Source organism: Betta splendens, chromosome 22, assembly GCF_900634795.4.
Source record: "Betta splendens chromosome 22, fBetSpl5.4, whole genome shotgun sequence".
In the NCBI taxonomy this organism is placed as follows: Eukaryota; Metazoa; Chordata; class Actinopteri; order Anabantiformes; family Osphronemidae; genus Betta; species Betta splendens.
The window spans coordinates 9,615,661-9,639,511 of NC_040900.2; the positions used below are offsets into that span (position 1 = coordinate 9,615,661).

At 50.0% G+C, this 23,851-nt stretch overlaps 2 protein-coding genes across 2 annotated transcripts; both read right to left on the reverse strand.

Moving 5' to 3' along the window:
- Window positions 1-593: 593 nt before the first annotated feature.
- Window positions 594-2,184, reverse strand: cfd (complement factor D (adipsin)). The gene is made up of 5 exons (XM_029139157.3): window positions 2,031-2,184; window positions 1,703-1,859; window positions 1,442-1,583; window positions 1,059-1,349; window positions 594-957 (listed from the first exon to the last, which is right to left on the reverse strand). Exons 1-5 carry the CDS (start codon window positions 2,092-2,094, stop codon window positions 781-783), a joined length of 831 nt encoding a protein of 276 aa, XP_028994990.1. The 5' UTR covers window positions 2,095-2,184; the 3' UTR covers window positions 594-780.
- Window positions 2,185-17,529: 15,345 nt separating this feature from the next.
- foxi2 (forkhead box I2) lies at window positions 17,530-20,536 on the reverse strand. The gene is made up of 2 exons (XM_029139144.3): window positions 19,769-20,536; window positions 17,530-19,077 (listed from the first exon to the last, which is right to left on the reverse strand). Exons 1-2 carry the CDS (start codon window positions 20,400-20,402, stop codon window positions 18,488-18,490), a joined length of 1,224 nt encoding a protein of 407 aa, XP_028994977.1. The 5' UTR covers window positions 20,403-20,536; the 3' UTR covers window positions 17,530-18,487.
- Between the last annotated feature and the right edge of the window lie 3,315 nt (window positions 20,537-23,851).

A 23,851-nucleotide genomic window follows, 5' to 3' on the forward strand; every position in this document is an offset into this window, starting at 1 on the left:
AACTTTTCCTTTGTCCTCTTTGTCTGTAAATTATCAGACTAAGTCTTAGGCAATCTATGATTAGCTCTTAGCTGATCATTTAAATGTTAAATGTAAAAAGGAGCTGCACCACTTGCAGATATTTGCCAAACTGGTAATCTAAATATTTCAAATGTTACCATTATTCTCATTAGATATTCTTTAATTATATAAAATGTATTTACTGTATAGGTTATGACGATTCATTTACTGCACAGTAATCGTAATACAATCAAGTTTTTAAACATCTTTTAGCAACAGATGTTTTGGATTTTTTAGTGTTTTCTCACTACAAGCACAGCTGAAAAGACTTATTATTTACATCTGTGTCACTGGAGGAGACGGGGGAAAGAAGAAGAAGAAGATTATGTGCTTGGTATGTGGATTCATCTGCCAAGTTCACGATTGCTTGTTGATATCGTGATTGTGTAATAATAACATCCTTAAACACCATCCCTCACACCCTGATATATGTGATACATGTAGTGGAATTTTCCTTTTAGAAAAACTGTTACTCTGCGCTGTTTGCGGTTTAAATAAATATTTTCTTCTTTTAACCTGGCAAGACATCGGAATGTGACAAAGTGCAATTTATTGATTTCCTTCATCATAAAGTAGATTGATACAATGATGTAAAATAGGATGTGAACAATAATATTTTTATGCATTAATGTAGTCAACACACTTAGGTTTCATGTCCAGGTCTAGTGTTCTGTGGCTAAGCAGACTCGTCTGTAGCGTGCTGGTATTAACTGCTCCCCTTCATTCAATCCTAGCGGGCGTAACAGGCGGCGGATTCATGATGCTGTCAATCCACTCAGTGTAGTGAGAGATGATAGTGTAGACTCCAGGCTTTTTCAACTGGCCACACTTCTTTCCCCCGTTAGATGTGATGCCCACTACAACACCATTGTAGAGGAGCGGCCCTCCAGAGTCACCCTGAAAGACACAAGGAGTAGCGCAAGTAGTTCATCGAGCTCTGTTTCTCACGGCGACAGCAGAGTCGAGTCCAGAGGGAAACCACTGGACGTGGAACTTACATCACAGCTGTCCTCCTTCTTCTCTGCTTGAGTACAAGGCTCTGGGCAGAGTTTGTAGGCGCACATCATGTTCTGTGTGAACTTTCGGCCGAAGTAGTCGGCGCGCTTGCATAGTTTTGGGTTGACCACCTCAATGTCCACCTCCTTCAGCTTGTCCGGCCTGTTCTCCAGGTTGTCGGTGGATCCCCAGCCAGCCGTGTTGACCCCTGCGCCGGTGTCGGGGTTTGTGCCGCCCTCTCGCAGGAACTCCACGGTTTTTACGGCGTCGGAGGCGTTAAATGCACGGTCCAGCTGTGGAAAACGAATCACACGTGACAGCCTTCTAAAACCTCATAACAAAACAATTAACATTTTAGAAGTCTTTAAACAATAGAAATATTTGCCTTAATTAAAGCAATGTCATTATCATAATTATCTGGGTTGAAATCTGGGTGGTTGTGACGTTCCAAAATCTCAAATATTTGCTTTGTCTCCTCCGGTTCGCTCAGAGAATGGGCGCCCAGCACCACCCTCCTTCCATTCGGTCTGTTGGGAGTTGAGAAAAACTCCATTCAGGCCACCGAGTTGTGGAACGCTTCGGTTTTGACTCAGCGCGACGACCACGAAGTGTGGGGCAAGCTGCAGAATAAGAATGATTCCCTCACCCGGTCGGCAGGCAGTGTGCGGCACTCATCACCCACTGATCCGCGACCACGAAGCCCCCGCATTCGTGCTTGAAGCTGTCCTCGTGGGGCATCTGGATGGAGGCCATGTAGGGTCGGGAGTGTGCAGCTGCCTCCCTGCCTCCGATGATGCCCTCACCTAAAAGAAGCAAAGGAGAAGGTGTAAATATTCAAAAAGAACACCTCTGGTTACATATACAGTACTGCGCAGTAGAACAATAGTGATTAAAAGACTCCATTACAACATACAACAGTAATCTGGTAATATTTCATTGTCATGGGTTAGTAGAAAATGTAAATGCAAACTCACTCTGTGAGATGAGAGCGACCAGAAGCACAGCAGCAGACACAAGCTCCTCTTTCTTCGACACCATGGTGCTGGTTCAACTGAGCCAAGCTGCACAAACTGGGCTCTTTTAAGGACTCCGCTGGAAAAACAGGAAACATAAATCAAGTCGATATGGTGCAAGGCACAAGTGGGAGTCTGAAAATCCTCCAGGTCTGTTTCCCGAAATGGAAAACAGGAAAACATTAAACATCCCTGACGTCCCTGACATCTGAGCGCGCTCTTTCCTTCAAAACCGCCTGCTCATTGGGTTCTTTACATTTTTCCCTAAATTGATCGTTAATTTAAACAAACACCACGAATGCACATTGGTTTGTCACCAGCAAAACCAAATAGCAGCGATTACTTAAAGCCTGAGGACAGAAGGCATCAAACATGGCCGTTCTGGAGCAGATACATTTGTAGTAGTGGTCATGTAATAGACTTTACAGTGGTTGTAGATACAAACATCTGGTACAGAAAACACAGGCACAGGGGAGGAGCTCTTTGACAACCGCTGGAAGAGTTAAGAGTCCTTCAGAAATGGAATAAGACCAACTCTATTATCAAATTCTAGTCTAGTGAAAAGCTTTGTGTTTCATAATTCTAACTGGCAAATCTCAACCTGTTATTTCTGTTTCCACAGCCGCTCTGAGGAATGATTGATCATCTGAAACCCTCATGGTTTCCTGCTGGAAGGAGTAATCTTGAGAACCACTATCTGTTTGGCTGATTGTATCTAGAGTGGAAATACAAGGGAAGGGAGTCAACAACTGTAGATTAGCCACGGAAAAGTTACGGATGTTTTGTTTTGATTGAACATAGGCCTGTTAAACCTGCTAATTACCTTCTATACATCAAACTGTGATGCATGTGTGTTGTAACAGAACGCTTGCCTTAAGATGCCCACGTGAACAATTTACAAAAGATCTCAGTTGCATATAGGCGCCTCAGTGCATTCTGGGTAACTTATATTAAAAGTGAGTAGGTACTGTAGGTAGAGCTTCAACCTGGGAAGCAGAAGGTCCCAGGTTGAAGCCCTGCTTCCGGTACCAGGTGTGTCCTTAAGCAAGGCACTCCCTGGGTGCTGCTCTGTGGCTCACTGCTCCCCCAGGGACGGGTTCACATGCAGAGGTTAATTCCCCCAATGTGAGATCAATAAAGTTCAATATAACTAATTATATTTATACTGAATGTATCCTATGACCTGCATTGATGAGTCTCCCGTTCTTGTCGTAAATGTGTCACAGTATCACGGAGTTAAAGGCTTTGACTCGGCTGTTGTTCACGTCTGTGGAAAATGACAGAGCTCAGACACTTTCCAGCCCTGCACTGCCCTCTGCAGGCTCAAACAGCACACATTCAGCACCAATAGAACTTCCAAGTCGTCGGTGTGAATAAATAAGAGCGAAGAACTGACTGGAACAACTTGTATTAAAGAGTCACCAGCTGCAGATGAAGTGATCGTCACATAACAAATGTTAGTTCCTACTGATTGAAATCAATGTTGTCTGTCATTAAGCCACTTCCCACAGAATAGAAGATTATGATGATTAAAAGTACACTGACGCTCACAGAGAGCATCTTCCTCATGTCTTAGGGGCTTTGACCTGTCAGGGGATCACCATCATTCATGTGTATTTCTCATGACTCACGAGTTACTGACTCACAATTGCATTATAGGGAGAAGATAATAACTGTAAATTACAGGTTGAATCTGACAAAAACATTTGTATCAACATAGATGACGGGTTCATTTAAGCTAAAGGAAGACTGGCTGCAAACCTGCATGTGCAGGATTCGGCCGATTAAAAAATACAACAATAGATGTGAGGATTAAATATTTATTATAAATAGTGGATGCCTCTATTAACCTCACAGGGACTCACATAAATAAAATGCAAGTGTAAAACAACTACAGCACAGTTGGTAAGTTGATTAACCGCTCGTTATAATCGAGCTGCTGGACTGGTCAGGTTTCAATTGTTGTTGCCGCGGCGACGAGTTACGACTTTTTAACAAACTAACGATTGTCGCCTGGAGCAACCAAGCCCACCCAGCCAGGCGTGGAGCGTGTCTGTACGTATGCACACGCGTGCGTGTGTGTGTGTGTGTGTCTAGAAATCCATATCTGCTCATCCATGTGTGTGGTCTGGCAGCCAACCAGTTATCAGAGGTGTGTTAACAGAGCCATTTTCTGAAAGTTTCATTACCCTCCCGCGCTGCGCCTCTCCTCCTCCTCCTCCTCGCTCATTCCACCTCTGCCTCTCATTCTCAGACACTGAGTCAGCAGGTCTGTCTGTCTGTCTGTCTGCGCGTCTGTGTGTCGACACTGGTTGCGATCCACGGATTGTGCAGCGACACACTGGGGGAAACGGACAAGCATTTGTTTTACGCGAAGTCCAGATGTTGACGTTTGTGTGTTGTGATGCAGATGCAGAAACAGGAGAACGTGTGAGTGAAGCATGATACACAGAAACACTCAAAAACCAGCTGTTTTTGCTAGAAAAACTGATGAAAGGAACAGAATGAGGATGGTGGGTTTTCTATTCTATATATTGAACTGGCACTTTGAATTAAATGATAGATAAACACGAAGCAGTGACAGCGAAGTCGCAGGCTGCACACATTTAACCTGCAAATACTGTACGAGTCATAAAATGTTGACAGGTTTGGTCCAAGCTTCACATTTTGAAACTTGATGTGCACCTGCTGTGAGGGAAAGTCAGACTTTCTGCGGGTCACATTTGAAAATATGCTTCAGAGAAAATCAGCAAAACAGTTTCAGCGGCGCCAACTACAAAATATCGGGGTGAAATAGAATAAAAACTGCTTCAAATCCCAGCGAAGTGTGTTGGAACCAGGCCGCCGGGTCTTTGTGAAGCAGCCGAGTGGAGGTCTCCTGCTCGGCGCTGGCGTGGCTCCAGAACAAGGGGATTACTGTTAAACGGGCCTAATCTCTGCTGTTTCCTCCAGCAGCCCAGGCCCATCTGATGGGAGCTGGTGTTTAGAAGAGGTTCCACAGGACGAGATGCTGTTTAACTGTAATCTCCCTAATCTCCCGTCTTACTGCAGGCTGGGGTCGCACCAACCTGCAGCCCGCGCTCGTATTCCTCCCCCAGCGCCGTGGAAAACCCTGACAGCCTGTGTTTCGCGTTGGAGACTTTTTAAAATATGATTTTTCGGAAACCCATAAAAAGTAATTATGGTGCTTTTAGTCTGCAGAATATACGCTTCAGAACATAATGATGATGAATTTTCAGGTAATGAGTTTGGAAAGTGCTTTATGAAAAGGTCACAGTGTTGACACCTGATGTTTTTCCCCTCATCATTTGAAAATGAAGATATAATATGTATGTGGTGGGGCGATTACATCCATAGAACATCTTTTATCTTTGGCTTCTTAAACGATCGGGTGAGGAAATAAATTAGACCTGGATGAAGGATAAAAAAACTGGACGGAAGACAGAACCTGATTCCTCTTAACTTATTGTTTTAAGGTGGAATAGCTCTTTTCAGCGCCGTGACCAGAACCGGGTGCGTGTTCATTACGTTTGTTGAGTTTTCCCAGGAGCTCCTGAATCCGGTAATCTGACATTGTTGACATCTGACAGCTCCGTGCGCGCGCCTGTGTGTGAAAGCCCTCGGCCTCGGTTTCTCAGGAGCGGCCAGACGCGTGAACGCCGGTCGGCCATGTTGCCCCCGGAGCCGTACGTGCGGCGAAGGCCGGCGTCCTGGGCGCGAGTGCGTCACAGAGCCGCCGTTTCCCAGGGCCGACGCGCCGATCCTGTAAATCGCACGTCTTTTCCCGGCGGTGGTCCCAGGAGGATCGTCGGGGAGATTCCCCGTTTCCCACATCGCTCCTTGATCCACCCGACTCCTCCTGGCCGCGCCCATAAGCCTGCCTTTTGTCCCCGTCCGCGCACGCCGTCCGCGTTTGTTTGTACATCCAGCGAGCGCGGATGAGGAGCTGCGGCGGCTCCGCGGGCCCCGAAAACACGCTCGCGTTCCCACAGAGGCGCCGGGAAAAGGAGGCTGCGTGTGTAATTACCCAGAGGTGGTCGCTTATTAAAGGCCACTTTATTAGGAACGCCTGTCCAGGCTGTTCAGTCTGAAGCAGGAGGTGTGGTGAATAATAGGTGTTTGTTACTGACGTGACCTTTCTAACAGCTTCAGCTGCAAAGGTATGAAAGTTGGGACGATGCAGAGAAGACAAACACAGAAAAGGGCACGGAGGGAAACGACGCCAGCGCGAGCGCAGCGCTGTGAGACCGCAGGGCCTCGTCTCAACACGTCGTCAAAGTGAGGTTTTCAGACGCTGTAATTTACGCAGATTCACATTCAGATCACTTTGGCAGAACCTCGGACCACCTGCGCTCCGGCTCCGAGAGCCTGAGAGCCGAGGGCCGCGTTTGGGTGAACAGAACCTGCGTGAGCCTCGCGCTGGAGTTGGGTTAAACCAGACAAAGTGGACCGGAAGCTGTCAGCGCTTTAACGGAGCCACGGCTGGGACCGATTCAGCTTAAACCCACTCTCATTCTGTAGCTCGATCCGAGCTTTAAAGAAGAACAGACATCACACTCAGATCCCCGTCAGTCAGTTTAAAACAAGTGTGCGAACAGATTTCAATGCATTCTGCACGCGCAGCTTCAGCCTGTGAGGTGTCATTGGCCGTGACCGCTCACAGCAGGTGGAACCCCAAGTCTAAAGCAGAGGCGGCCTCCGTGGTTGGAAGGTGTGAGCAGCAGAGGGTTCTGGGACTAATTTGTCCAACACGGTTGCAGCTGTCGAGGCAGAATCTCCTTCCCTGCGTTGTTTATGTTGGAAGCGGCCGATTCCTCTGCCTCCGGCGCTGGAATCGCTGATCAACCGTCACGGCTGCAGAGGAGGAAGGAACCGGCCCCGTTTGCCCTCGCCGCCGATTTTTAATTAGCGCTAAAATAAAATGCCTTGTGTTGAAACGCAGCGACCGGCGGCCCAAAGAAAACAGCGACGGGTGGCATGATGGAACACAATCGCGCTCTTCCGACTCGCGAGGTATGCAAATGACGCAGGCCCGGGACACAAAGGCGCTGTTAGCAGCTAATTAAAAACATTAGCGATGCGCCATCCATTCTGCTGGTCTCCCAGTGCGCGGGGACGCACCTAGCTCCCACCTGTTCCCCCCGGGGCTCGGCGCTGAACAGGCCCTCCTGGGGAGAGGCAGCAGGCTGCGATCCCAACTGGTAACAGATACACGGCAATATTAAAAGCACTTAAAACAAAAAAAAAAACACGCTCTCGTGCCCCAGACAGACAATTGCGCCATTGTGCTCGCCCGCCGCCCGTGTTTTTCTCGGCGGTTTGCGCTAATGGGAGCGGTAGCGGCGGCGCTGTGAGCGGCTTCGCTCTGGATGTCTCTCAAGCACAACACCTCCACATCCAGATCACGGACGCAGTCAGAATAAACTCACCTGTGTGTACACAACAATCCGAGCCCGGTGCCAGAACTAACAGTGATTCAAACATATGTAAGGCATTTATATTAGTTACTGCGGGCCGTGTTTCTGGTGTTGATAGCTTCCAATAAAGAGACTAATTGAAACAGCTCCGACTTTCGTCAGGGTCGCATTAAAAGTGCTGCTCCTGTCGATTAAACCTGAACCACTGAACATTTTTATGGCAAAGCCCAATTTGTCGCAGGTTGTCAAGCCAAGAGGCCAGTGGGCCTTGCTTCCATATTTTGGCTGCATCTTCATCCTGGTTCTGGGGAACTGAAGGCCCATCGTCACTAGAAGGACTGTTTTGCAGGTTTGGTACAATTACAATTACAATTACTGCGCTGCGATGAAAAATTCCCCGGTGCCTGAACCCCACCAAATTGCTCTGTTTGCACGGTTTCTGTTCAGTTTCAGGGTGGGCGGCCGTCTGCCTTGACTGGCTGGGGCGAGGGGTCAAAGGTCGGACAAACAAGCAGGTCAACAAGTCAAAGCAAAAACCAAAGCAGGGAACCAATCGCCTGCCTCCTCCGCTCCTGGGCTCCGTGCACGCCTCACGCCATGAACAGCCTGTTTGTTCAGACTTCGTTCGAGCCTGTCAACGAGTGCAGGAAGCTCCACTCTTACCTCTCCTCACCCCGGCTTCACGCCGGGGCCCCGCCCCCACCCGCCCCCTCTCACCGCCCCGACACCCATTTGATTTATGGGCCTGTCAAGCTACCTGGTCCAGGACAGCAGGTTATTTCCATCACCGCTGGGATTGTGGGTAATAAGGGGCTCCGATGTAATGGCACAGCGCGAGGGCCAGCTGTCTTGTCCCAGCTGAGCAATAACAACAGACGTGCAGCAGGAATATGCCTGCGCTTCTGTAGCTGCACTGTTTTACTCCTAACCACGCTCAGTTGACTCATGTTCATCAGTAATTTATTCTAACTTTACTTGGTTTCTCCACAAACTTGCCGCATCTTCTAACAAGATGCTGAACGAACGCCTCCTGTACAGGACCACTGTAAGTGGGCCTCCCAGCGCCGTGTCCATGGCGACCCGCAACCACTCACAGATCAAACGGGCTGAGCCCAGAACTTCATTAGGAAGTGTAAACTGCGCATTGACAAGTCTTTGGCGTGGGCTCCTGGAAAACTATGCCACACACACACACACACACACACACACACACACACACACACACACACACACACACACACACACACACACACACACACACACACACACACCTCAGCACTAATCACGCATTAAAGACTTGGCTGTGACGAGCTGCCGACCGCAGCCCACAGTGAATCACGGCACTTATTAATAATGGGAAGTTGTTTATGACCCTGAAACGGTGGATGACTTATTGTTTTCATCAGGCCGTTGACAGATGAGCTGTCTGCTCTGTCTGCCTCACCCTCCCGCTCTGTTTGTTTACGCTCCTCTGCTCTGCTTCATTAGGTCACGGGCAGCGCAACACCTACGTTGTTTATACTAACGCTGATCACAGTAAATTCCTACTGCAGCTACGGTGGTTTCATGCACAATTGACATCCTTAAAACCGAGCCTGTCACTTTGAAAACGCGTTGTACCTGCTCTGCTTATCTGCTGAAACTGTAGAGTATCACAAGGATGAAGGGTTTAGTCACCACCGCTTTTGATTCGGTTTCTGGAGCTGCTTCGGTTGTTCCTGCTCGTTTTATTTTGAAAATCCATCCCACGGCTAATAAAGCAGTGACACCTCAGCTGGCGCCTACCAATGACCTGCGCCCAGGTTGATGCATGGCTAAAAGGCGCCGGGCGCTGCCGGCTCCTGCAGAGGGCGGCATGCGGAGGCACCGGCGCCTCGGCACAGCCCGGGCTCCGGTGCGGCGCCGCTGCCTGGGCTCTGACCTGCTCGCTCGCTGCTGCTCCGGCTTGGAATCGTGCGGTACACCAAGAATCTGACTGCATTAATTGGTGCTGGCACACGACCGCGGGGTTAAACAATGCACGGCGTTAAGGCACAGAGACCGCACATAGAGCAGACGGTAGACTGAACACAAACACGTGCTGCTTTCAAAGGCAAAGGTGCATCCGTGGGGTTTCTACAATTCAAATCTGAATGAGCTTTATTGATTAATTACTGTAATCTGACTGACCTGAGATCTGATGATGAACAGGACACAGCATTTGGAGCAGATTCCAGGGTCACCGTGTGAATGACCTCACACTGAGGCCTAGTGACAGTGCTGCCCTCACCTCAGCTGTCAGTCATATTACATCATCTTCAGCATCTCCATCATCTCCATCATCTGAGTCAAGCCCCACACTGTGGAACCTCCATCCATTCCAGGCTTGTACCTGTAGAACCAACATGGATGTGACGCCGGTGCCTAAGCTGCTGTGGCTGTTTCCCGTTCCTGTGATAATTCTCTCGGATAATTCTCTTTCTATGAGTGCTCCATATTATTTGATATCTTTAGCATTTGAAGTGCTACTGCAGCTCAGCTAGTCCACAACCCACCTGGCAGAGCCCCTCCGGGCCAGGGGGCGGCCGGCACCGTGGGTGTTCTGCAACATCTGGGCCGGACCTGCTCAGAGCTGTCTGTGGCTCGGCAGGAGGGAGTGTGTTGTGTAACCCAAAGCTGTGGTCGGATGGGTTTTTTTCACACACAGGCTGTCAACTGGCTTCATGGTACACAGCGAGACGGACCGACCCGGGCCTGAGAGGCCAGCTCCTTTTTTTTTGAGTGAGTAAGAACATGTTATATCTGCTTGGAAAAACTCCCTACCCTTTAAAAAGACCGTAAAGTTGAGTGAGTGACTGTCAGTACGATGTCATTTGGTCCATAAATATATTCAGGCCTCTTTGAGGTCTTTGAGCAGGTGCTTAGTTGGGTTTAGCCTCCATTTCACGTTTATAATCACATTCCGTCGCTCCTCTGGCAGAAATCAAACGCCGAGCTGCGGATTTGAACCAGCAGCCGCTCACGCACTGATAAAAAGGCTGTGGTTGTGCAGCTGTAAAGGGGAGAGGAGTGTCGGGTAATTTGAAGCTGAATTAGGACCTTTTATACTGATGCCATATTGTCAACACGGCCCGTAAAACCTCCCCCTCCACTCCTCCTCCTTCACGGCCGTGCTTCCCTCAGCTCTTCTTTATTTGTTCTAATTCCAGGGACCGGCTGGGTCTTGCCTGGATTTGGAGAGTACTTGGTTTCAAAGGGTAATTGACACCTTACCTGTAATTTCATGGTTTCACTCCACCTGCCTTTGATGTCTGGGTCTGGGGTTGGGGCCGGGACGTGGAGGGAAGCGACATCGCTGCACGCTCTGCCGCGAGTCTCTTCCAGCCCCACTACGCTTGTGTTGTGAACGTGAACGACGTCTCATGGTTATTAAAAGGAGAAGGGAGGGTTCCTCGGGCCGCGCAAGCTTTTCTTGTGGTGGCAAATAGTCGCTCTTGACAGGGACTCAAGGATCAGAGATGATGATGACCTCTCTCATTAACTATCTAACAATCAAAGCCACATAAAAATCTACTTTTATGGGATTCTGCCAAAAAAATGGATTCATCTTTTTTATAATATCTGGCCATGCAAAGAAATCCACCTCCACAGTGGTGACAGAAACAATAGGACTAGGTAGGTAGCATCCCACTAAGCTAAGCTACTAGCTCATCCTGGGCTGTTATCACCTTAGCGATGCCTGCAAGCTCACACATGCACGGAAGCGCGTCAGACCGCGCGTTTGAACCGTCCTCCTCATTGTTTAGTGGCTAATTGTGACATCGGTGAAAGGAGCAGTTTGGGCGCGAGGGGTGGAACCGGCGGTTTGCGCCGGGAGCCTCGGCGATGGCCTTCGCCGACCTGCAGCCCGAGGTGAGCAGCCGAGGGCAGTGAGAGGGGAGAGACAGGAAAATTGCAAATGTGCAACCACGAATCATTACAAACAACCGCTCACAGTAATTGCCTCCTCTGCCGTGGTCTATTAGGGGGCTTTATTGCCTTCTAATGCTACGCAGCGCCTGCCTTGGCAGATGGAGGACGCCCGGCAGGTGAATCCACCAGACTGTTCTTAGAAAAGAAGAGGAGCATTACGTAATCTGTGACTTGTTGATGCAGCAACACTGACAGACCGCAGCTTCCAGTAGCCTGAAGCCAGTAGAGACACTCACGTCATATTTCATGATACAAATCAAAGAAATAGATCAACAGAAGATACTTGGTTCAGTCAAGAACTTTCAACCGAGCTTGCTTGGACCTAATTAGATGGTCGTCTATGTATTTCTACTGTCGATAAAGCGTCCAGATGAATTCAGGCAGACTAAGCCGATCACGGAAAAGCGGATCAGCACAGGAAGAGAACGGGGGCGAAAGCAGGAGGAAAAGCAGAATGAATTAGCGAGGGAAAACACATTGTTCATCCCGAGTTCAGCCCCTCTCCCCCGTCGCGAGCCCCAGCCCGCGGCCTGCTTCACTGCCCCTGTGCTCAGGCTCCGCTGGGCCGCTGGGCACGCGTCCAGTTTTCTGTCCAAATCAGCAGCTCCGAACGCCAGCGGGGTGAGAAGATCTAACCCCCGACCCCCCGCCTCCCCCTCGCTGGACCGGCGCGAAGCTGACGGAGCGTCGCGGATGGCCCTAGATTGCACCTGCACTGGGCTTTCCAGCCCTGACCCCAACGCAGCCCCCACCACACACACACACACACACGCACGCACGCACGCACGCAGGCACGCACGCCGCACGCACACACACGCACACACACACACACACACACACACACACACACACACACACACACACACACACACACACACACACACAATGCTCATCAGTGATGGAAGCCAACGTGGTGACTGTCAGTAGTGCCACGGTTTCTGTGTTTGATGGTTTTTCTGACTTCCAGCTGTGACTTCCAGGCTCTAATATTTACCCGTTTTCAGGATTTCTTCGTTTGTGATCTCACAAAGCTGCAGAGATGGCCCTGGCAGGGTCTCTGGGGACCAGAGAGAAACAGCCCCACACCCCCAAGCTGTACGCAAACATGCAGGTCTGGATTGTTCAGAGGGTATGACTGAACTGCGTTTCAGTGGTAACTAATATTGAAGCATATTTCTCCAGATTTCCTGCAGACATTTCGAACCTTAAACTTGAATTGTCGAATCCCGTCATCGGATCACACACGAGGTTTGTGCTCGCGTGGACGTCGCCCAGTGACATGACTTTCTGGGCCTTCGCTGTTGTCCAGGCCCCTCCTGAAGGTTGGGGGTTGTGTTTACTCCATAACAAAAAGCAACATGGTTTTGATGCGCTGCCAGCGTGCTGCTGGGTAAACTGTCAACAGCACACACACACACACACACACACACACACACACACACACACACACACACACACACACACACACACACACACACACACACACACGCTGGATGTTGATGAATGTCCAAGCTGTCTGATTTTTCTCTATTGTTTTATTATAAACTTAAAAATCACAGTAAGGGAACAAACATGTAGCAACAAATATTCAAATCAAATTCATTAATCAAAGCTTCATATAAGTCTCCGTGTTAAAAACACGCTGAGCATGAAGCGGTACGTGACCCTGCCCAAATCTGTAATTATCCTCCCATGTTCCCCAGCTGCTCTTTTTCTTCCCCTCCACAGCCCGTGGCCCCGGTGCTCCATCCAGGAGCTGACCAGCCGCTCGGCTGTGACCCCGGAGCACACACCCGGGGCAGTGAACCCAGACAAATGTGAGTGAGGAACCTCAAAAGCATCAGGCAAGATGCTGCCTCTCGCTCTCACAGCCTCGCACACATGCTCACTCCTACACACTCCATCGCTAACCCCCCCCCCACCCCTTCCCCCACCCCCACCGCGCCTCACTGAATGCCCCCCAGCTCCTGCTCCGCCATGGAGGCTGATTCCGCCCTCTGGATGAACCTTTCCCCAGAACCCTAAGCTCAGAGGGGGCTGGATTAGAGGGTGTGCTCGTATGTGAAAAAGGAAAGAGGGGGTCCAGGGGAACAGATGTACATCACTGCACACACATATATACAGTGGTATATACAGGCAGTTGTACAAGCGGTTCACCCCACCACGCGGGTCACACTGGACCCCCGGCGTTCCCCCTCCCAACATGCACCTGTTCTCGGTGGCGGCCCTCCCACCTCCGCAGCGTTCCGACAGTCGCACAGACTCTTCTCCTGACAAACAAAGCCGCGACTCGCGAAGGGCCTCGTCTAAGCCCCTGATTTCCTGCCCAGAGGTGTTGGGACTTGTCGGGGAGACGTAACCTGGCTGCCGAAGGTTCCCACCTCAGCGCAGCACCGGGTTCCTCTCGGTTCAAGGATATCTGATGAACCGTCTGCACAACAAATGGGCTTGGGCGCATTAGTAAAACAAAGCGGGACATAAATTACCAGAAGTGGCCCAGCTAAGTATGCTAATGGTAGGCCGTATTACTAATTGCCGGCATTTCAGCTGCCGGGGGGTCCCTCGTGTTCCAACAGGTGCTCCATTGTTTGGGGACGAGGCAGAAAGTCATATTTTTGCCAAAGCAAGATGGCTGAACTAAAGGTGTTACAGTTTGTTTTGTTGTTTCCTAGGGGGCAGCGAGAGTGAGTTCACCTCTCCTTGATCTCCCCCCTGTGTTTACCGCTTCCTGGATGAGGGTGGGGAGGGGGCGAACCGGCCGCTAACAATAGTCGGACTGTGCTGCCCCCGAGTCCCAGTCGCACACAATGACCACGTCCATGTGAATTAGCGTGGGGAGCTCGGTCCAGTTGGGGCTAATAGCTTATTACGTAGTGTAAAGTGACAGTGTGATCTGGAGAAGTGCCAGAAGAACGGGCCCAATTAAAGGAAAAAAGGAGGCGGAGGGACTGCGTATGTGGCGAAAGGTGGCGGCGATGGCGGCGGGGGCCTGAGGGCGAGGGCAGCGCTGTGCATTCCTCTGATTCGCCCACCACGGGTTCCCTGGGGACAGGCGCCCACCCTCCAGCATCGTCCCGCTCACATGTGAAACAAGCCCCAAACACGCTCGCAGGCTTGGTTACCAGCGCGCAGTTGTGGGTAAACAGCAGTGTTTACTTGTGGACACAGTTTGAGGAGTGGGACACGGAGAAGATGGACGCGTCAGGAGAAGCATTGGGTCGAGCTGACAGCGTATCAGTCAGATGATGCTCTTAAAGAATTAGCTTAAATGGCAGCGTTTGTATGGAGTCTGTTGAATTCTGTTGCAGTTTAGCGGCAGAGACCAAATATTTGGCCACGGGAGGATAAGACAGAATCAAGCTGTTGTAACAAAGTGTTACCAGGATTCTCCTCAATGAGATGTGGAGTCTGTCAGTTCGATGTTTAAGCTGCAGCAGGAAGGACAACAGAAGGGGTTAATGTAATCCATTTCATTGGCGGGGGCCTCTAATAACTGGTCTCTCCCTGCGTCTCCATTGGCCCGGGGAGTTTCCATTGTGCTGCCCGGTGCAGGTGTGGGACATGCTTTGTTGATCATAATCCCCCAGGGAAGGGGAGAGGCTTTGAGTGTGTTTGACGTACCCCACCGGCAGGCCCTTTGCTCCTCGGCCGCCGAGCAGCCACCGTCTCCAGCGGCCGCTCATGGGATCCGACAGGCGGAAAAATAATGAACAACACCTCAACCCGGAGCTGACCTGGCTCCAATTCACCAGCTCCACACGAGGGGTAAACGAACCACTTAATTGAGCCTTCCAGGATCAAATCATACTCAAGACCCCCCCCCATCCTCCTCCTCCATGCTCCATCCTCAGCCTCCATCCTGGAGACGCAACCCATTCCTCCAAACACCCCCCCCGATTTCACCATGTTACAGTTTCACAAGTATTAAATGTTTAATTACAACTTCTTTTTCTAATAATTCTACAAATTTACCAAATTTATTTACTTTTACTACTACTATATGTGACAAGCAGTGGTGATTCTGGACTACAGAATCAAAAAGGGCAAATAAGGCACCTCAGAAAGGTTATACTCACTGTCTCTGTTCTGTTCTCCTTCCCCAAAGGCCTTGTGACTACTTTCAGAACCATAACAGAACCAAACTCAACCACAGTCCTTCACTCCTCAGACTGTACCTTCACTTCCTGTGAGCGTCTCCTTCATGCATTTGAAATGAGAGCTCTGGTGCTGGACGGCCCTTCGTGTTTGGCGAGGTGGCAACCAGCCCGCATCACCATAGCCCAGAATAAGCAGACACCTGTCACAGTCAGGTTGAATTCTCTCCAATATGCCTTAAGTTACCTCAGAATGAGTTAGAACCTGTGGACTGGAGATCATTTGGGGACACTGGCATCCTGTGGCCTGAGCAGTGAAGATAGCCTCCAGCTCCTCACATCACGCATGTGACTGAACTTGCGTTTTCATAATCTGAGTTGGGGGTCACGGGGGGTCATTTCAGGACATGAACCTCACACTTCACATTCACCCCTCGAAATAGCAGCCGCGGTCCCATGTTCGGCCTGCTTCCCAGCCGGACCAACAATGACGCTTTTCAGATATTACCCAGTGGAGCTGCGCCGGTGCCAAATTAGAACGGGTGCCCGATTTTCCAGGCGCAAAAGAAGGTGATCAAACAGAGCATGGGTCAGTGGATCCCTTCTAATTGAGAAGTTCACACTTGGCAGCTGGGACCTCATTCACCGTGCAGAGCCGGCGCAGTGGAAAAGTTCTGGAAGGGCCTGTGGCAAGAAGGCTTGACCTCTACGACCAGAACTGGGCCATCGGATAGTTGTTCTGGAGTCATGACTGAGAATGGACCTCGATGGAGAGACACCAGAGGCGTAAAATAAGTTCCCTCCTCTGGGTCTCCTGCAAATATTAATGCACTAATTTGACCCTTTGGCTATAAAGTGGTGTTGATGAATTCATGGGCTTTAATTAGCAGGTCATAGCATTAATTAATCAAGGGTCACACGAGTGCACGGCTTTAGGTGAGAGGCTTTAACAGTGTTTGATTATTCTCATATCGCTTACCTAATTATGGCTTTCAGCACTTCATTACGTTGATCATCAGTTAAATACAGATGACATGAGCTGCTCTTCCTTTTATGTTGGTTATTGCTTTGATATTTATGGATTTTTTAATTCACCAAGGTCCAAAACAAACAAATCCCAGATGACGGTTTTATGACGCAAGTGTGCGAGGTGTCGATACAGTCAATGTTTACAGAAGGAATTTCTTGACTTGACGGTGCATAACAGGAGCAGATCTCGACGGCCGCCGCTCAGTTTGAGGCCAACGCGGACAAAAGAGGTTTTTGAAGTCCGTCTGTCTAAAGGGAATATGTTCAGAGTCCCTAATTGTTACACAGGGACGGGTGCGAAGGACTGAGGACAATGGCTGCATTGTTTCAGGTTTTTTTCTGAATCAAGACGTCTGTCAACTGCTGCGTCTTCGCAGGGAGCTTGGCTCAACTCCAGGCTTGAACTTTCCCTCTTGATCTCGCAGATACTCTGCCCGAGGCCTTGTCGGCCGCGTTGACGAGGTGTCACACGAGAGCAGCCGTTTGTCATTCAGCAGAGGACGAACCCGCTCGCGTACACTACGAACGCAGGGATCTAACAGCTGACCACCTGGGCATCAACCAAGAGACACAAACACAGTCTCGCAGCTCCTCTTGGGGCGTTTTACAGATGTAAAATGTAATAATTTTCACATTCTCAGATTTATGGAAGGAGATTGAAGGTGAATAAAGAGGCAGCTGTATGGGGCTCAAACAGTGTAGAAACAAAACACTGTTTAATAGTGGCTCTGTCTAATCCAGCAGAAATTATTAAAGCCCATAAAGCCTCATAATTTTGTCAACTCTGCAGCCAGATGTTGTATTTATTATCAGGTACAATAAACTTTTATAAACAGGCTGCATGAGGAGACCAGTGGGTACGATTTCAGAACCTTCTGTTCGAGGCACCGAGGAGAGAACCAACATAATCCATTTTAATTCCACAAAATGAGATGAATGCTCATTTAAAAATGATGCGTGACAAAACAATAAAGACGACATAATATTTATTTATAATCACAGCTGACACTGCCTGAAAGCTGCATGACTGTATAAAGATTAAAAAAAAAAGACCACAGTTATAAAAACCATTCAATGATTGTCACATTGAATCCTGAGGAACACCATCATATAGAATATAGTTTATAAAATATACATCTATTTATATAAGACATCTGGGTATTAGTGATACTGTTTCTGGTGCAGTTTGTGAGCTACAGGAATAATTGGTTTTAATCAAACTACGCTCTGATGACAGTATAAATAACATAAATAGGGAACTAGCTTTAGAATTTACAAAAATACAAATTCATTACTTATTTACACCAGACGCAGTCGTAGAGTTGTGGTTTCAGTCAACGTGGAACATGTAAAGATAAGGCGAGCCCCAGTTCAGGTCATGGTGTTTTTAATGGATTATTACTGCGGATGGAGAATCGTCTGAATACAATGAAAGTCAAGCCGTTGCAGCCGGGCGCTGTCATCTCATGTAATTCATGTGTTTTTTGAGGTAATGTCGGTCTCACAAAAGGCAACTTTGGTGCGGCGATTTTGATTAAACCAGTTTCTACGCATGCAATCGACTGAGGATGAGGCCACTCCATCAAAAGACGTCTAAAATTAAAAAAGCAAAACAAACATTTAGTGATTTAGTGAGTTTAACAAAAACCTGGTAAAGTTTCTGTTAAAACTGCCCAGATATGGACAAATAAATGTTGTAAAATAAAAACCAGGTGTTCAGTAGTTTGCCGAGGTTTTGAAGACCTAGAGCAAAGAAGTCATGTTTTGTTTGACTTTCTAACATTCGAGCGCTCAAACATTCACTGAGCAGACCGATCGGTCAGGCCAGACAGGAGGGCGTCGTGCAGCTGGAATTCACGTCTCAAAAAATGGGTGGTTTTTTTTTGCAGGAGCCACTGAGCAGCAAGTCCCTAAAGCGAAGCGGCTCCTATACTTCGGTCCCGTCCCGGGGGTAAATCAAGCTGTTGACGCTGAAGCTGTTGTAGAAGTGGCCGTTGAACTGTCCGCTCTGGCCGCTGCCAAACGTGTTGTAGTAGACTCCGCGGTTGAAGGGCAGGCCCTCGCTGTGCTCCGACAGGCCCGTGTCCTGACCGCCGTGGCCGGGGTGGTAGGGGCTCAGGGCCGTAATGTTCCTGTTGGACAGTTCGTTCACCAGTCCGAGGGACCCCTGGCGGCTGGGGCCCCCCGAGCCCATCGAGGACATGCTGCTGTAGAAGGTGTTAAAACAAGGGGGGGCCGACGCCAGTCCGGGCGGCGACGACGCCGTCGAGCCCTTGGGGTTCTCGCTCATGCCGTCCATCTCTGGGGAGGAGGGTCCCGGGATCTGGGGGCTGTCGGAGGGCTTCAGGGAGGCCCCCGGCGCCGGCCTGCCGTCCTCTGCTTTGGCGGGTCCGGATGCTGCCATGGCGGCTCCGCCAGCGCCGTTCAGGTCCGACCGCCTTTTCCTTTTCCTGCGAAAATTCCCATTGTCAAACATCTTTTCACAGTTTGGGTCCAACGTCCAGTAGTTTCCTTTACCTGCAAATCAATAAGAGACACAGCAACAAATCAGATCAGGCAAGACTTCACTTGATGAAAGCAGAGAAAAATATATATTTTTTTGGTTAATATTTTTCGTTGTTGTTTTGTATTTATCTATTACTTTACCTATTTTTGCATATTTCTGCTTAAAACTCATTTTGCAATTGTGAAAACATTTCTTTCTGTGCTTCTTCAGCAAAAATAAGTTTTTCACATTTGTTTTTGTTTGACTAAACGGCAACAAGTTAGACACTGAAACACAAATTAAAACAGTCTGGTCAGTTAAATAACAGGGCACATAAAATATAAAATATTGAAAGTCCTATTTCTAGAACACTAATTTTTGTATATTTTTATTAATTTTATTAATCTAATATATTTATTAATCTTATTCCAATAACCAATCACTGGCGATTTTAAGGCTGATCAATCACTTTAAAACATCTGCTTGTGTCACATTAGAATTAGACATTTTTTAGCTTTCAAAACTTTTTACTTTTTCAAATGCAGCGAGTATCGAACCCGAGGTGAGATCAAATAGAGCTAAATGCGGAGGGAAAACATGAACGATTATTTAAAATTCTCTTTAAAAATAAAAAGTGTCAATTTGAATGACAGTCGCTCAGTTTTACGCTGCCTGGAAAATTAAACATTTGCGCGTTATTATGCGCCTGGTGCGTTCGCGTACCTGGATCGTCCTCGTCCCTCGGCACCTTCTTGAAGCAGTCGTTCAGAGACAGGTTGTGCCGGATCGAGTTCTGCCAGCCGGCTTTGCTCTTCTTGTAAAAGGGGAAGTTGTCGGCGACGTACTGGTAGATCTGGCTCAGGGTCAGCTTCTTGTCGTGCGCGTTCTGGATCGCCATGGCGATGAGCGCCGAGTAGGAGTAGGGCGGCCGCACCAGCTTCAGCAGCTCCTCCTGACTGGCGATGGACAGCCAGCCCAGGTCGGGTCCGCCGAACCCGGGCGAGTTGGCGAGGAACTGCCGCTGCGAGCCGTAGGAGGGCGGCATGAACGGCGCCGCGTTGCCGCCGTGCAGGTAGGACGCGGAGGAGTTGACGCCCGGCCCGTTGAGCCACAGGTACGGGTTCGGGGACGACGCGTAGTCCCCGAGGCCGTAGCCGCCGGGCCGCTGCGCGCCCTGGAGGCTCTGCTGGTGGTACATGCTGTTGAAGCTGTCGCAGTAGACGGCGGCCATGTCCGGGGCCTCCTGGGCGCCTTTGGGCGGGAGGGAGCCGGCGGTGGGAGAGGTGTGCTGCTGGTGCTGCTGCTGCTGCTGCTGCTGCTGCTGCTGCTGATGGGACTGAGGGTCGATGGAGTTCATCACTCCGCGCGGGCGGTCCCCGAGGAGGACGCAGGAGCGGTGCGGGAGGCGCGCGGGCGGCAGCAACAAGTGTCGGAGCGCACGACGGAGTTCGGCCACTTTTAATAGTATAAAGCCTTGATGGCAATCACGTTCAGGCACCGGATAATTCCCAGCAGCCAATGGAGTGGGGCTGAGTGAAAAGGGGGCGTGGCCACGGCCCGCCACCCTCTGCGCACACTGCTTCTTCTGTCACAGGCTCCCGCTGAGGTCACGGTGGACGTGGAGACTTCGTTCCAGCCCAGAGTCAAACATGTGGAACCCCTCAGTCACCTCTTATGTGTATGATTTAGTCTGGGCGCTACTGACGTCCCGCTTTCGTCCCGCTTTTCCTCGTTTTGACGCAGCTCCCGCTGACCGTTCAATGTGACGTTTATGAATTATGATTGTCTATTCCAGGGTTTGTTTTGTTCCTAAACCTGATGCACACAAGAAAAAAGTTCATTTGGTTCTGCTTCTTAAATTTAAATGGAACATTTTTAGGCAGCTGCGTGGGCCTCGGTGAACGCAGGACGTCCCAGACGTGACTCACACTGATCGAACCACATTTTCAACCACATTTCGCCTCAATCTGAGGTGGAAGAACAGGAGCAGACACACCCCCAGGAAAGCCCCGATGGCACACGAAGCAAGGCACATTCACACAACTAACGACAACCTGTGTAAAAGGCTTCTTCGTTATGTTACACAAACAGTGTAACCTCCCCTGTGTGTGGTTTGAAGCACACACGTGTGTATAAATGTCACCTCTGGCTCGACTGGAGTTGTGAGATCACGTGAATCAGTGCATGGAAGTGTGGTTGTGGAAATGTGTGTGCTCACACGCATCCAATCCAAATGTACACGTAGTGATACTCAGAACCAAGGGCTCTGATCTTCACTGTGATGTTTTCATACTGTTCCGCATCCTGAGGCCGGAGACGGCTGAAAAAACCTCTGTGAACCGAGATTATTGTTGAGGACGACATAAAGTGTTCTCCTCTTAAAACCACCAGCAGCCAAACTTGGAGCAGGCGCAGGCATCGTTTTTATGGAGCTGGAGGAGAACGGGTCCAGGTGTTCTCCGACCCCCTGACGTGGAAACCGCTCCCACCAGTCCCCAGTTACTGGAGCAGCACTGGCTCCTGGTCACGTTGTGTTCTTCTGGCTCAGGAGCCTCACTTTTGGAGCCACGCTGCCACCTAGAGGCGTGGTGGCGCTACTGCATCTGTGTAGCATCGGGCCTCGGCCACAAGGTGGAGGCAGCCGACCGCTCAGTGCCTTTGACTGAGGTTCTGCTCCAGTGCAGCTTTTCCACCAAGGAGTAATTGTTGGAGATGCTCCGTCTGACTGCAAGTCTGTAATATGAGGGTTGACTGTGACAATAATCCCCAGGCTCATCACTAACGCCGACTGCCTCACGCACCCAGAGCAGGGACGGACCTTTGCTTCGACCCCTGGGCTCCAGGTTCATTCCACGCCCGTTGTCTGCGGCCGGGACCCCATCTGTCAATGACGTGGAGTTATTGACAGAAGACGCAGCTCCAGGAAACAAACGAGCTGGACGCTCCCGTACAGACGCACAGCAGCGCTGGCACCGGACGCGACCGCTTAATTGTTTTCAGACACTGTCGTCCGCCGCTCGTTTGTCTCCTCCGAGCGCCGCTTCCTGTTTGTGATCCAGCGGATAATTAAAGCGGAGTAGCTGCTTTTGAACATATACATCCTTTAGAGCAGGCAGAACAGCAGCCGCTCGTGCCTGTGATGTGCCGTCCAACTCCAAAGTACAGCTTTGCAGTCTTTATTTCTTCTTCTGTGGTTGTTTTTGTCCTTTCCTGCAGCAGCAGAAAACATGCAGAAACTGTGACTCTGCTGTTTGGGCATGTGGATCACTCTTCTGTTTAACATTCGTCTCAGCGAGTGATCAGCGTGAAGAAACCCTCCTTTTATTGGCTTTGACTCGGAGGCCTAATGGCTTTTTAGTAACAACATCATTAACCCAGACCATTGTTATTCTAATCCTCCTCTGTCAGTGCCCTCAGAAGCACAGACTTCATCTGGTTGAAACAGTTTCCTCATTGTACGTCTGCAGGAGGAGGAGGAGGAGGGGGGGGGGGGGTTCAGTCGCTGCCACCTGAGTGTCCAGAGACGCCCTACGTGTCGGGTGGTCCGACCCGACACCCCCAGACCCGTCGGGCAGACTTTCAGAAATCCTGAACCACTTTGTGGAGCTGGTTTTGGACACCCCCCCCCCCCCCCCCCCACACACACACACACACATCCACCCCCTCCCCAGAGACACACAAGAAGAGCCTCGCCCGTCTCCTCCACGGCCCGAGCAGGTGCAGAGACAAGGCTCAATGACATCTTTGTGCCTCATGGAAGGCGTTTGGGGGGTCTCACAGCACAGGGTCCGGGCCCGGAACCAGCTCCCCTGAACGTAAGAAGGGGGGAAATCATAAATCTTCGCAGACACAGACCAAAGGTAGCTGGCTTGGTGGCTGCCGGTCCGGTTGCCGGGCGCAGTGACTCACGCTGGCCCGGCGCCTCCTCCGGGCCCGGCCCACAACCTGCTGCTCCACCATCAGCCTCAGTAAGAAGACGGGCTCTCCGAGTGTGAGGCTTCATTATGTTTGGAGCCGGTCCCACGGCCCGGGCCGCTGCAGCCCACCCTGGATTTCATGGAGCTCTCGGGCGGTGACCTCGGGAACAATGCGGGTTGCTGTGCTGATCCGCGGGACCGGGCGAGCCCAGCTGCACCCACCTGCTAGCGGCTTTGCTGGAGCGTCTGCGGGGCCCAGAAAAAAAGACCATATCTGTGCTTCTGACGAATCCAGAACTGGAGGGAGTTAATGGGGCGAGCCATCAGGTCCAAGCTCAGTTTCCCCCTTCTTCTTCTTCTCTGCTGTTTGAAATGCAGTGCAGCCGCGACTTATCGGGCTCCGCATCTGCTGCCTATCAGATTGTGTCACATCTGTGCGTGGTTACAGCGAGTGCGACGCTGGCGTGATGAACTCGCCCAGGTGCAGACGCACACGCGCCGCGTGAATCACTGTGATGGAGGGATTTCCTCTCCGGAAGCGACGATGAATTATGTTGCGACTGCATCTGGACTGTGGGAAGAAAAATGAAACGCCCTGTGTTTTGTATCGCGTTCACTAGCGGAGCCTCCGGTCCAGGCTGGTCAGTCCCCATAGATTCATCTATGTAATACATTTGAGTTTGCATCGGTTGGCTGATAAAGACAATCACATATGGGCAGAGTTTGTCCATGTGATGGCTCATAAAACACTGGAGCAAAGCAGCCACAGTGTTTAATGATGGGAAATGTGAGTTTAATAGAAAAACATCATCATTCTTTGATCGGCTGCAGTAAAGAATCAGCTCATGGCTTTTGTTTGCTAACAGTTACTGTACTGGGGCTGTAGTAG